General features: G+C 43.5%; 1 protein-coding gene across 1 annotated transcript in view; it reads left to right on the top strand.

Annotated features, from left to right (window-relative positions):
- The first annotated feature begins 484 nt into the window (after window positions 1-484).
- The window catches only part of LOC118218132 (GDNF family receptor alpha-1-like), a 73,131-nt gene continuing 59,695 nt past the window's right edge, over window positions 485-13,920 (top strand). Inside the window, exons 1-3 of the mRNA XM_035400556.1 lie at window positions 485-1,128; window positions 1,897-2,199; window positions 3,600-3,683. Coding sequence (XP_035256447.1) covers window positions 1,089-1,128; window positions 1,897-2,199; window positions 3,600-3,683 — 427 coding nt within the window. The 5' untranslated portion in view covers window positions 485-1,088. The remainder of the gene's footprint in view (window positions 1,129-1,896; window positions 2,200-3,599; window positions 3,684-13,920) is intronic.

Below are 13,920 nucleotides of genomic sequence, written 5' to 3'. Positions count from 1 at the left end.
AAATGTTGCCTTGGGTGATCTTGAAAAATACAATTCTGCCGTTCATCAGGATGGAAAATAGGTCAGAATCTTTCTAATACAGAATAATGTATTCGTTTCTCCAATCTAGTTTTTAAATGACTGAATTATCACCAATAATCGTACAAATACTACAAGCGCTATACGACTTCAGTTTCTTCACATTAACTGAACTTTTAATCAGATTTGTATCTGGTCATCTGGTCGGTTTACTGAGGAGATGAAACGTAGCCTACTTTCTCACTTATAAACTTGAATAAACTCAACCGCGTAATAACTACAGGCTACACGACAATTCAAAGCAACGATACTCAGGATTTAAGTTGAATGAATTCTCTGTGTAAATCCATTTGAACTGGACGCTTTACAATAATTTCAAAACTCGGGGTCGCAGTGAGCGAATGTGGCCCTTCAAGAAGCTAAGCACTTAGCCCGACAGAATTGCTTTCTCAAAGAGAATAGCTTGCTGGTTCACAACTACAGACATTTCAACGGGCCCATGCAGACAGCCTTTGAATACTGTATAGCCTATATAGATATTATTTAGCTAAGGAAGTGGCTGAACAAAACTAATCGGCGCGCACGAATTTGCGAGATTAAAATGGAGCGATTTGTCATCAAGCGATGTGTACACTGAAAATCTGAAAGCGCACGGACTTGGCGCTGCCGCTTATTTCAGTCTGTAGTAGGTAGCCTACAGTGCGAGTGAGTGGTCGCATCAGAGCGCGCTCAGTGGGGCGCAAGCATCGCAGTGAGCCGGAGTCCGGAGACCACTTGCACGTTTATTTTTCGCCTTTCAGTGTTTTGTCTTTGTCACGGTGAATTACCCATACGCTACAGACGCGGGAACTGTTATTTTTTGGTTTCGGTTCATTATTGTAACACTGGAGTACATTTTGTGGGAATTGTTACTCTGTGAAGTCGCTTGGATGTTTACGTGGGACCACTTGCCTCTAATGCTTCAATGGATTTTAGAGTGAAAGGAGTGGATTTGTCCGGGAAATAAAAATTATAAATCGCTTCAAGGCTCTCAACGACGATATTGTAAGTAAATAAGGAAGGGGAACGCGATGATTCTCGCAACTTTATTCGTCGTGTTGCCTCTGCTGGGTAAGTGTTAATGTTTTTTATCCTTTGTTTTGATCCCTAATTTATAAAAATCAGAATCTGGTATTTCATTAATTGGCCATTCATTTTTGAAATATGAAAACATGCAGAAAATGTTACGCCGACAAAGTCATATTACATTACGTTAAAGAGTGAAATTTTACAGAAGAATTTGTGAACTTACTTATCAATGCATCCACAATAATGAGTTTCTGAAGTCCCTGTCACACGAACTTGTCTATCAATTGGAAAACTCTTGCGTATTACATATAGTTTTGGGTTCATGTAATTTATAGCTACTACTTGATCTGCGCGAACTACTATGAAACTAAATGGGTCCGTGTGTGTTTCTGCAAAATACTGCATTCCTCTTATGTTCCTAATTGTTCTGTTCATCAAAGCGTATACAAATATTAGAGACGTACGCAAAATATTTGTATCTCTAACGGCGCGATTTCATTTAATCACTGAGCATATGGCAGATAATAGCATTTCCGTGTAAATGAACTTTTCCAAGCATGGTATGAGATCCTTTGCGATTATTATTATTATTATTATAATTGATTATTATTATTGTTGTTATTATTACTACTACCAGTACCACTACTGACTTCTACAAATAAAACTACACACATTATTATTATTGTTCTTCTTCTTCTTATTATTATTATTAATAACTATAATAACTATAATAATAATAATAATAATAATAATAATAATAATTAGTGTGTTCCCATTATCGTTCTCCTCATCTTCATCGTCTCAACACAGATGTGCTGTTGTCTGCCGAGGAGAGTATGCTGTCCCGCTCGGGCCGGCTGGACTGCGTGAAGGCGAGCGAACAGTGTCTCAAAGAGATGGGCTGCAGCACCAAGTACCGGACAATGAGGCAGTGTGTCGCGGGGAAAGAGACCAATTTCAGCATGGTAGCCGGACCCGAAGCCCAGGACGAATGCCGGAGCGCGATGGACGCCATCAAGCAGAGCCCGCTCTACAACTGCAGGTGTAAACGGGGCATGAAGAAGGAAAAGAATTGCTTGCGAATTTACTGGGGAATCTATCAGACTTTACAGGGTACGCATCTAATCTCCTTCATTCGACTACAGTCGCACTGTTTTGTACAATGTGATGTATAGGCTATTGTTGTCTCAAACGCCATCACAACGATCCCTAACAGATAGCGACTTATTCCTTGGTGCCCGTCTAAAACACATAAAAATGTGCAGAGAAAGTATTACGACACAATCAGAAAACTATTATCCCAACATCGCCATCATGCTCGTAAGCTTTGTAAAGTGCTGCCCTTGCCCCATGATATGTGGGCGACACGTGTTTAAAATGCTTTTGGGTTCCACGTGTCTTCGTGGAACGACTGCATTTAGTGATCACTTCAAAATTTGTGACCATTGGCTTTTAAGCCCGGCGTGGAAAAGGATTCCTTTAAATTAACGACGCGTGAAGCAGTTTGGACACTTTCTATTGGTAATCAGACTCCGGATATGTATAGCAGGCGGTGCCAGTTGGACCGCGTTCTGTCCGGTTGCGCGCAAGACCAGCACAACTAATCATCCATTAATAACGCAGTAGTCTGCTGAGAGAAATGTGAAGATGAGCTGACACGGATCACATTGGCCTTATATAAAACAAGCACTTATGCGGAAACTATAGCTACATGGGAAATTAAATAGCCTACTTTGCATTCATTACGTGGCGCCACAAGCACAACTCGCACGGTGTGGACCACCGACTCTCTGGTCGAAAATTAATCAGCTCAGGTATTTCACTCTGAAACGGGACTGTAAAAATCAATCTCAATTTCTAAATTCATCGTTTCACAGATAATGAAACCAACCCAGATATATAGCTTCCGAAATAAAAGGACATCCACTTTTGTCAATGTATTGGAAATGCTTGGATATATATTTCATTTTAAAATGTCAGCTCCTGGAATGTTGCTTAGCTTTCACCTTAATTTTAATAGTCTTGTTCTGTCTGGGCACGGAGAGGTTTACATTTCCAGTTGTTTTTGTTTAGGCCAAGCTGAAACATTGAGGTAACTAATGGGTTATCATTACTGTTTATCTACACAAAATTCCATACATTATAGATACTTTTCAATGTATATGAATTAATCAGGTTATGCATATATAATACAGGTGATTTGTGGGCCAAAAGAAACATTGCAATTTGCAATGAATCAGTAGATGTAATGCCTTGAAGGACAAGGTATAATTACTGAGGTGAACTGATATTAATATCACATACTGTATTAAAAGGGATTGAAAACGTTTCAGTCCAACCGCATTGTAATACCAGCATCCCGCAGAACAGGTTCTGAAACAAATAGCCTCAGTATATATTGACATTTAAAGACGAGTTAGCATTGTATCACAGCCAAACCTTTCCAGGTTGAAGACGAACATAAATAACCGCTCGGAGAGAGGCACTAATTCGTCTTCTTACTTCACATTCAGGAAATGACTTACTGGAGGATTCTCCCTACGAGCCAGTGAACAGCAGGCTCTCGGACATATTCCGGTTAGCTCCCATCATATCAGGTAAGAGCAGCGCGTTTGGCACAACTTAAGAAAAATGGAAAGATGATTGACACTTGACAGAGCGCACCCGTCATTCTGGGAGATAGTATATTTTTGGACCTCTTGCCGGGGAGGGGGGGGGGGATGTGTGTGTGTGTGTGCTCTTGCCTTGCTTTCTGAAGTGTGGTGAAAGAGTTCATGCAATGGTTCAGGCTAGTTGCGCAAGCAGTATAAAATCCCTTTCTGCTGCATTTCTGTCTTATTCCCTTCATACCCCCGCCCCCTGTGTTAGTTTCCTCACCATTACCCTGGAGAGTGAATGTTTCACAGATTCCCACTGGAGGGTATGTTTCTGGCCCCATCAGCGTGGTGCTGGTGCACTGCCCTCAGCACGCTGATGAACTCAGAGCAGAGGCTGCTGGGACAGCTTTAGCATGGCGCAGTGTCCTGCCTGGAGGTGCGTCAGAGTTCCCGCACACTCCGCTGCGTAATCTAGCAAAAAGGAATTTTTGTTTTCCCCTTCCCGTCCTGAGGAAGTGGTCCTTGCCCGTTGCCAAGTAACAGAGGCTTTTAAAATGGGATGTTGGCTGGGTCAGACTCAGAGTATTAGTGATTTAATTGGGGGAGAGGAGGGTGTGTGAGGGGGTAATGCTGGTGCTTTTCTCCAGAGCCAGCTGCTGTGTCTAGCCTCTGAGATCGGTCCGAGGGTCTTTGGAGGTGTAGAGACACTTGCTGCCTCTAGATGGCGGTCATATTCCCTGATTGGTGCTGTCGGGCTGATCTGACTTTCCCTCTGATGCCTGTAGTATTTGAGGTGTGTGTGTCTGCATCTGTTGATGAAATGCAGACAATGCAACTGGATTTGGGGTGGTGGTGGTAGTGTTTGGACATGCAGCGTTTTTGCCTGTTAACTTTAAAAAAAACAATTTTGCTTCTCTCAGGTCAGAACCGTTGATGACTTTCATCCTTATTGTGTACAAATTCTCAGCCTGATGCATCCAGACTCTTCATTTTTAAAGTGCATAGTGTGATAAGGAATGAGTTCACTGAGTTGCGCATCTGATTTTGTGAACTTCAGTATTTAAAACATTACAGAAGGGCTCCAGATATCAGTGACTAAAAGCCTGCTCCTTCATCCACTGGAAATGACTCACTGTCAAGAGTGAGGTCCATGCCAATAAATCATGACCCCTGTGTTTGTCGGAAAAGAGCCACTTCTCCTTCTGCAAGAGTACATGAGACTGAACGCCTTTTTCTGCATTCTCACTGCGACGCCATTTCTGAGATAACGGAGCTTGGCAAAGCTGTGCATTTTGGGAATGAAAGCCTCTCTCTGGAGGACTTGAAATGAATGGACTGGCAATGATAATGTGAAGAGACAGTGAGCCACTGCGATTGTCCGGGTTAACCGCAAAGTAGATGCTGGACTCAGGGCTGTCAGATAGCTGGACCGGCTGGAGAATCTGTTGATGCGCCCCACACCGATTTTTAAATTCCAATCGTGCCAATGCAGACTGTGCATGACACCTAGCTGATCATGGCCAGGCCTGGGCAGGGAATGTTTAAGCTGGCAGGAACTTCCCTCCCTCGATGTTTCTAGAGTGACTCCTCTGGAGGATCGGGCACCTGTGGCTTACCTGCGCCAGGTGAGTAAGCAGTGCCGTGCTAACGCGCAGCAGCTGCGGCTCAGCGGGTGGGTAACAGCGCGCTATAAAATAGCACAATGAAATATAATAAAAGGATTCACACACACTGATTGGATGGGCTTCCCAAAGTATAAACTGAGGCAAAAATAATGCTGGTGGGGGTCAGACAGACCATTCGAAGCGGTTGCTGGTCAATTTGTTGAAAAAGGTGTTGGCTACGTTAGTGTGAGTTCCTGTGTGCCGGACAATTGGTGTGGTTTACTACATGGATCCAGCCAATCAGAATAAAGACATTTGTTACAAACTGTCAGCGCCAGCACTGCTGGGACACAACATGACGCACAGAGGAGGAGATAAACAATCTTCGGCTTGTTGTATAACAGAAAAATAAAAACAAATATGTAGTTTTCAATTTTTCAATCAACATTTAAGAATATAGGCAGGACCTTCAGAGGGCTCAGATAGCAGGAGCATGGACATCTGACAATCCTGTTACAGTGTGCCCTGGGGGGGGGGGGGTGGGGGTGGGCAGACAGCATATCATAATTCAAATATGGGGTATTTGCAGACATGTTTGTCTTCCTAGTGCCTTGCATTCCCTCTGAAATAAACAGATTTATGAGACATGCTGGAATGTGAAGATTCACCATGCCCTCACACACCCCCACCCCCAGTTCCTGACCGTCCCACCACTATCCCCCTCATCCCAGAAAAAAGTTATGGGTCATCATTTGAACCTCAGGCCAACGGATGCCCGATTCCTGCGTATGTGTGTGAATTTATGTGGTTGCCATGAACACGGTCATTCCTGCAGCTGCTCTAACCTCTCATTCAGACACAGAGAAAAATTCAGAGAGCTTGGAATTAGGGAAGAACGGCAAGGGAATACAAAGAGGAGATGTCCAGTAACAGAATTAATCTGACTGAGGTCCCTCTGTTGATTTAAATCATATAATCTTCTCTGACACTCCTACTCAGCTCGGTTATCCTCAGATTACGGAAAGTCATCAGCGGGCTTTAACCTCCCTGACCCCACCGACACACGAGTCGGCCTGCTGAACTGAATTGGCACCTTTCGTTACATGGGTAGTTGGCTCTTTGGTTTCACAAATGGGGTGTTTTTTTCAACCCACCCATCCGTAAAACGACTCCAAAATAGCATTTCTGAACTGCGAAAAGAACAGCAAGTGCTATGAGTTTAATGCAAACTGTTAACACTTCCTACGCAGAAGAGTGGAATCTGAGAATTTTTGCTTTTTTTTCTCTGGGAAATGGAGAGTTTGTAATTTGAAGCAGGTTTCGAATGACTCACTTTGTTGTACCGTTATAAATACAGTGTTTATGCAGCATTGTTTTTCTGGTTGGACATTTGTTTTTTCACAAGTATAATCACTGCCATATTCAATCAAACTCCAACCTTCAAGATCTACATTGTAGAACATTCACTGTTAAGTTCTACAGCATAAAATGCTTTCTGCAGAGTTGCCACATGTTTAAGATATTCTGTATTATTAATCGCACAAACATGCATTCACAAATCTTTGTGCACAATTTCATTGGAAACAGTTTCTGTCCTTGCATTGTGTGTGTGTTTTCACATGGTCAGCTGGAGTTTTAAATCCCTTTAAGCCTCCATAGCTGTGGTGTTCATTCCCTCTTATTAGTGAAATGTAGTCTTTGTGTAGCTGCAGTCACAGGATTAGTAAAACAAACACAGAGCCACTTCCCTTCTAATCCAGCTCTTTAAACATCCCTGGCAGTGTATAAATAGGTGAAGTGTGTGTGTATGGTTTTGTGTGTGCAATGTTTCCGCGTTTGAGTGTGGGAGGTGTTTGTATGTTTTTGAGTGTGTGTGTGTATACATGATGGAGGGTGCAGAAGTGTGTGTGTGTGTGTGTGTGTGTGCATATTTGTGGGAAGGTTGCATACGTGTGTGTGTGGGGGGGGGGGGGGGGGTATACGCATGTCAAGGGGAAGGGGGTGTTTTGGAGCCTAAAGAAAGAGGCTTATGGGTTTAAAAAGTAAAAGCAAGATTGACTTTCAATAAATCCTGCATCTACCCCAACCCCCCCCCTCCCCAAAAAAAAGCAGAGAGTGCCAGCCACAACATTGATGTTAAGCATGTAGCTTTTTCCCACGTGTGTTAACATTTGAGAAACAGTTGCACTCTCCGTTTCCCCATCTAGCAAAAGCAGTGATCCATAAAAAGCAGCGAGAGCCCATTTCCTTGAGCTTCACGTGGACTTTGCATCACCATCAAAGCACTGAAGGCCTGTCTGAGAGCTCCCTGCCCTGTGCTCTGACCACCGGCTTCATCTCTCCGCCTTCATCCATTTATGCGATTTCCTTTCCAGTCATTTATCAGGAGTTACAAATCCACTGACTGCTGCGTGTGGTGAAGGTACTTTTGGGGACAAAAACCCAGAAAGAGAGACAGAGAGAGAGAGAGAGAGAGAGTGTGTCGAGGGTGAAAAAGAGAGAGGGTGTCAGTAGAGAGAGTCAGAGACTGAGAGAGTGTCTGTCTAGAAAGAGAGAGAAAGAGAGAGAGAGAGAGCCCAGGGGGTATAAAAACACAACAGACGATTGTGTCTTCAGTCAGAGCAAAAGTTGTAAAAGACACAGGCCTTTTCAATCCCGGCCATATCTCCATTCAAAGTGTGGTTGCAATTGTTCACTAGGCAGATAAGCTCCCTTTAATGTCATCCACTGTTCGGAGCTCCGAGGAAGAAGAAGAAGAAAAAAAAAATAAAAAGCATCTGACGGGTAATGTAACACCAGCGTGGCGTAGCCATCCGCGTCCCCCAGCGCGTACGCAATCGAGCGCGAGCTCCGAGAGAAAGGGGCCGAAGAAACATCAAAGAATCCGGGAAAAGATGGCGTAAACAAAGGCCGGTCTCTGGGCGACTGCGTCATTCTGCGTTGGCCTAGGAATCCGCTCCCCCGATAAACCGCCCGTCGCACGAGCTGACAGCGTGTCACTGTTCAGAGAGGTGATCTCTCCAAAAGAAACCTTTTATAGTCCAGTTTGGTTAGGGGTGGTGGGTGGGGGAGGGGGTGCTAAGTGCAGGTGCAGTTTTGACATTGATTACATTATGCATCCCTCGCCTTGTAATTCACGAGCAAACCAGAAGATTTGTTTTTTTTTGTTGTTGGTACTTTTATGTGAAATAAATGAATGCAGATAATAGAAAATATTGCAATGTCAGTACAGTTGCATTGCAAGTATTGGTACCACTATTATTATCCAATATGGTATATATATATATATATATATATATATATATATATATATACAAATACAAAAACTATTGATGTATATATATATATATGTCAACAAACAGAAAAATATTTAACTGTAATATTTAACTGTACACCTATTAACAAACCCTGTAAACCTATCCAATGAAGTTAATCATTAATGAAAGGCACAGATTGATATCACGGCGTGTGGTGCAGTGGTTTTTATAGGGCTTTACGTTGATGATGGATGCAAATGCACCACTGGAGCTTTCAACAGTCAAGCTGCTGTTTTCTCCAGACCACACAGCGCTGTAAACCCCCCCCCCCCCCCCCCCCCCCCCCGCCCCCCGCCCCCCGCAGACACTGGGATGAGGGGCTGTCAGCACATCTTAAAGCCCCCACACACTCTTCACTCCATACCTCCCATCACGGTGGAGAAGAAGATGGGTTTAGAGAAAGAAGGGGGAACGAGTCCCTTTTTGTCTCTCTTCTGGAAGGAGTCCTGTTTTTAATTCTTTAATATCATCTTTTCTGTCAGCTCTACCTCTGCATTTTGTGATCAGGAAAACTCTCTTGTGCCGCCGGGGTTGTTGATGCTGGGGCTGTTGACGCTAAACTCCTTTTGCAGTTCTTCAAGGCAGCTGTCTTTTAGCGTGGAAAAAAAGCAGAACTTTAACGCCGTCTTCGTTCAGTAACGTCAATATTGCCTCAGCTGCAAACTCCAGCTCTCTCCCACATATCCAATTACTGTAACTCTTGGCTGGAAAAAAAAACTCTTGCCTTTGTGAAGTGTCACTTCTATTACTCGTTAGACGAAGCAGCTGAATATTCTGCGATTTCTGCTCGTCTCAGACAGTGTCAATCACAGAACATGTAACGGCTTCTGAAGTACCAATGTCAGACTAGTTTGTTTTGTGTTTGTGCTTGTTTTCCAACACCGAGCTCTGCACACAGACCGAGACGAGTTTGTCCTCCATTTAAGCCGTTTGCCATGCTAAAGACTCCACAAACGCACCGTCGCCAGGGGAAACGTCTCATCTGAAAGCTAATCAATACGAGCCATGTTAAAATAGAAAACTGAGGACGTGCGTACAAGAAAATATTGATTTCTGTAAACAGCAGACCCATTTTTTTGCCAGTCCGCTTGCTTTTTGGCAAATCAGAGGAGACACGTTTTGCTCTCTAAGCCCAGGTATTTTGTTGCAAATAGCCGAGCGCTGTCCAAGGAAACAGCTGATGGTAGTAATTCTAGCCGGGCTCTCGGAAGAGTCAGATCATTATTCTGTTCTGCAACAGGGTGCTCAGCATCGCTCGGACTAATTGGACAGCACTAATTGCTCAGAGAAGCTGACACAGTACATTGTCCGCTGCTGTTGGAAGTTTGCAGGCCTACCTTTCTCAGAGTTAAGGGTGGAAGCACTCAATTGGCTGTGATAACCTGAAAGAAGTAAATGTGAGAAAATCCCCCCCTCAGCAGTGTAGCACAATGGATAAAGAATTAAGCTTGCAACTTAAAGCCTGCAAGTCCACATCCCAGGTGGGGCACTGCTGCTGTATCTTGGAACAATGTACAGTATGAATCAGCTCGGGAAAATACCCAGCTGCATAAACTGACTTTATGCAAGCAAGATAAGCTGTGTACAGTTTGCTCTGAACACGGCTGTCTTCAAAACAGAAGAACAATGTAATACAGAAATGGCCTGTCACCAGACCTGGGTTGATTTGGATTCAAATACGTTTCTGTGCTCTATTGATCATGCCTGGTGTAATTGAGCTACCCAATATGACCAGAAGGCGAGGTTAGCACTTTTTGACAGTATTTCATTGGTTCCAATACACCAGACAAGATCAGTAAAGCATAGAAAAGTATTTGAATTCAAAACAAGTACGTATTTGACCCAGGTCTGCCTACCACTGAAGTTTGATATAGTGTTCTGAATGGGTTCTGCATCGAGGAAGAGGACTGCCAGAAAAGTGTGTGTCTGGTTTGACCTTTGGCTTCAGAACACTGAGTGATTGGGGGATATGATGGAAGACAAGTCGCTGGAGACATTTGTCCTTCATCTTGTCCTCTCAGGCTCTGTGTCCTTATCCTAGAGTACCCTTGCACGGCCTTAATCTCTCTCCATCATTAAATGACAAAATATCTTTCTCATGTTCTCTCAGTTGAACATTATTGAGTAGTTCATCTATCCAGACCTTGCTTATTCTGACTTTATCATTTATCAGTATAGTATTTTTGTTCTTTGTTCTGATAGATGTTGTATCTAAAAGTCATGAAACAATGCTGTGCTGGACTCAAGTGGAAGGCTCATCCATTATCTCATATCTCAGCTGAAGTGAGTAGAAATTAATTAAAAACCCATTCAATCCAATAGGGTCATTACTGTGACCTTAACTTTGGAAAAGCAGACACCTACATCTCACATAGTTGCACATAGTGAGGGGGAGGAAGAGAAAGAGCGTTAGAGAGGAAGAGAGAAAGAAAAGTGAAGGACTCTTGGCAGACTGCCAGAGTCTGTCTGTATGTCTGTCTCTCTCTTTCTCTCTGTCTCTCTCCCTCTCTCTCCTAGTGCATTCTGAGTGTGTGACTCTCTCAAGGTCTGTTTGAAAGTTTTGGCAGCAGGTGCGCATCTCTCTGACGATGCACACATCTGACGGTTACACGCGTGCGGCACTGCAGCTGCTGCCTAACAGCAGTGTTACTCCCAGGGAGAGGCACCCCCCACCCCCAACCCCATCCCTTACCCCTTCTCAAAGGCTCCAAAAGTCACTTAGTTAAAGGTGACCAGATTTGGCTTCCTCCTGTGAGGTTTGGATCTAAGCAGCCAGTGATTCATCATTGTTAACAGACGCCCCTGGCTATGCCAAGCAGAGGCTGACAGGAGCTGAGGCTACACGCTAACACAGCTCCTGCCCCAGATGCGAAGGAAATTTTTCACAGTCTCCGATGCCAAATGCACTAATCAGTCCTATATAATGTTAGATTAATGCAGAGCTCCCGCTGATTGAGTGCTAAGAGCCCGATGATCGTATGTGATAACAAAGACTGGCGCAGGAATCATGTCTGAATCCTGTACCCTGTAGTGCACAGATTTCTGAACTATGTCAGTGTGCACACGCATGCATGTGTGCATGTGTGTGTGTGTGTGTGTGTGTGTGTGAACATTGACATTCACATCAATCTGTTCAATGCTGCAATAGTGCACATTTATTTGTATTAATGTCTGATTAAATATATTTCAGTTCAACATAAGAACATGCTATAGATATGGAAGGTATAGAAGTCCCTCACATGCTCACTGAACAGTAAAACAGTAAAGATGGCAGGTTTTTTAAATAGAGGGAGTCAGTGGGGTTTAGCTGGATGAGGTGCTGCATTCTGAAGATTTAAGGCTTGAGGGCAGGCGATTGTGTGCTGTAAGGTTTTCGGCTTGTCCGTTGTGCTTGTGAGCAGGGCACTTAACTTGAGCTCAGAGCTGGAAACTGCGGTCCCAAATGCAGAGCAGTTTGAGCCGTTCCGTGTGTTACTACAGTCAGCCCATTGTAGCGAGCTGAAGTGGTCCTTTGCATCTTTCCACCTAGAACACGATCCTGCTTCCAGCAAGAGCCAAAATGGTGGATTTTGGGAGTTTCCTTTCCCACAAAGCTGCTTCTGAACAGGCCTTGAAACTGCAGGTTCTGCAAAGCAGAAAGACTGTGGGGCTTGTTATCTGAGGGCTTTAGGTGTGATTCACAGGGGTTTTCCGTTGTGCCCATGAGTGAGCCCCTTAATCTGAGCTGCTTTGGTAAAATACACATTTTTTCCATACAGGGATTTAGCCAACATTGTTATCCAGACTTACACGACTTACATTCTTTTTGCATACCATACATTTATACACCTTTGTGGGGGCAATTCAGGTGAAGTACCTTGCTCAAGGGTACAACGGCATCTCCCCACCTTGTAATCCAACATAACCTTGGAGTTGCAAGGCCAGTTCCCTTACCCATTATGCTCCACTGCCGCCCTTTTCAACTGTATCAATGAATCATTTGCAAAAAAACGCACATTGTGCACTGGACGAGGAAGGCTGCCATAGAGATGAAAGAAAGAAAAAAAGGAAAAGAATATGGAGAAAGAAAGAGGCTTGTAATGAAATATGAAATGATAAAGGCGTCACTTTGTCCCAGCGTGCCTGGTGCACTTTGCGAGGACTTTAGCATTAGAATGCGTCTGATTGGATAAGACAGGCTCTGCCGTGCGTCTGCTCTCCAGAGGATTCCCTGCCTGCACCACCCCCACCCCCACCCCACCCACATCAAAGCCACTCTCCTGGAATTTCTTGGAAAAGCAGACGTTTCTGCAGTATCCCACTGCCTGTGGCCTCTGTTTTACACTGATTAACGTTCTCTCTGTAACCTGATATAACTGCACTCTATAAAATGCTCATTCTTTTTCATTCATTTATTATAAATAAAAACAGACATTTTGGCAGACAACAAAAGCCTGTTCATGGCAACAGAATCCGTGATTGCAGTGTCAGTCAGACAATGCAGATGAATTTGTACTTTATTGCTTGTTATTGTTAAAAGTAGCGTACATGTATTGCTCTTGTATTGTGTGGTTTCTCTATCAAAGTGTACTGTATTTCAGAGAAATCATCAGAAGGTTTTTATTATGTTTTCGGTTGTCCGGCCGTCTGTCCTTTCGTCCATCTGTCTGTCTGTCCCAATTCTCGTGAACGCGATATCTCAGGAACGCCTTTGGTACAAACGTCCACAGGGACTCAAGGATGAACTGATTAGATTTTGGTGGTTGAAGGTCAAAGGTCAAGGTCACTGTGACCATACAAAACACATTTTTGCTGTGAGGGAATACAAAACATGTTTTTGCCTTGAGGGAATTTCTTTACATTTGGCACACACGTCCACTTGGACTCAAGGATGAACTGATTAGATTTTGGTGGTCAAAGGTCAAGGTCATTGTGACATCACGTCCATTCCATTCTCTCGTGAACGTGATATCTCAGGAACGCCTTGAGGGAATTTCTTCAAATTTGTCACAAACGTCCACTTGGACTCAAGGATGAACTGATTAGATTTTGGTTGTCAAAGGTCAAGGTCACTGTGACCTCACAAAACACGTTTTTGGCCATAACTCAATAGTTCATATGCTAATTATGACAAAGTTTCACACAAATGTCTAATAGGATAAAATTATGAAGTGATGACATTTTATATCCAAACTGGCTACTGGTTGGCGGAGGCATACAACCGCAAGGCGGTATTTCTAGTTTATTTTTTATTTATAGGACATTTCATTGAATGATCGAAATGTGTGTTCAAGTGTGATGTAGTGTGTTCAGATCACAGTCTCCAGCTTTTCATTT

Source organism: Anguilla anguilla, chromosome 18 (assembly GCF_013347855.1).
Source record: "Anguilla anguilla isolate fAngAng1 chromosome 18, fAngAng1.pri, whole genome shotgun sequence".
NCBI lineage: Eukaryota > Metazoa > Chordata > Actinopteri > Anguilliformes > Anguillidae > Anguilla > Anguilla anguilla.
The sequence above is the reverse complement of the archived record's forward strand: the minus strand, read 5'-3'. Positions and strand labels throughout refer to the sequence as shown.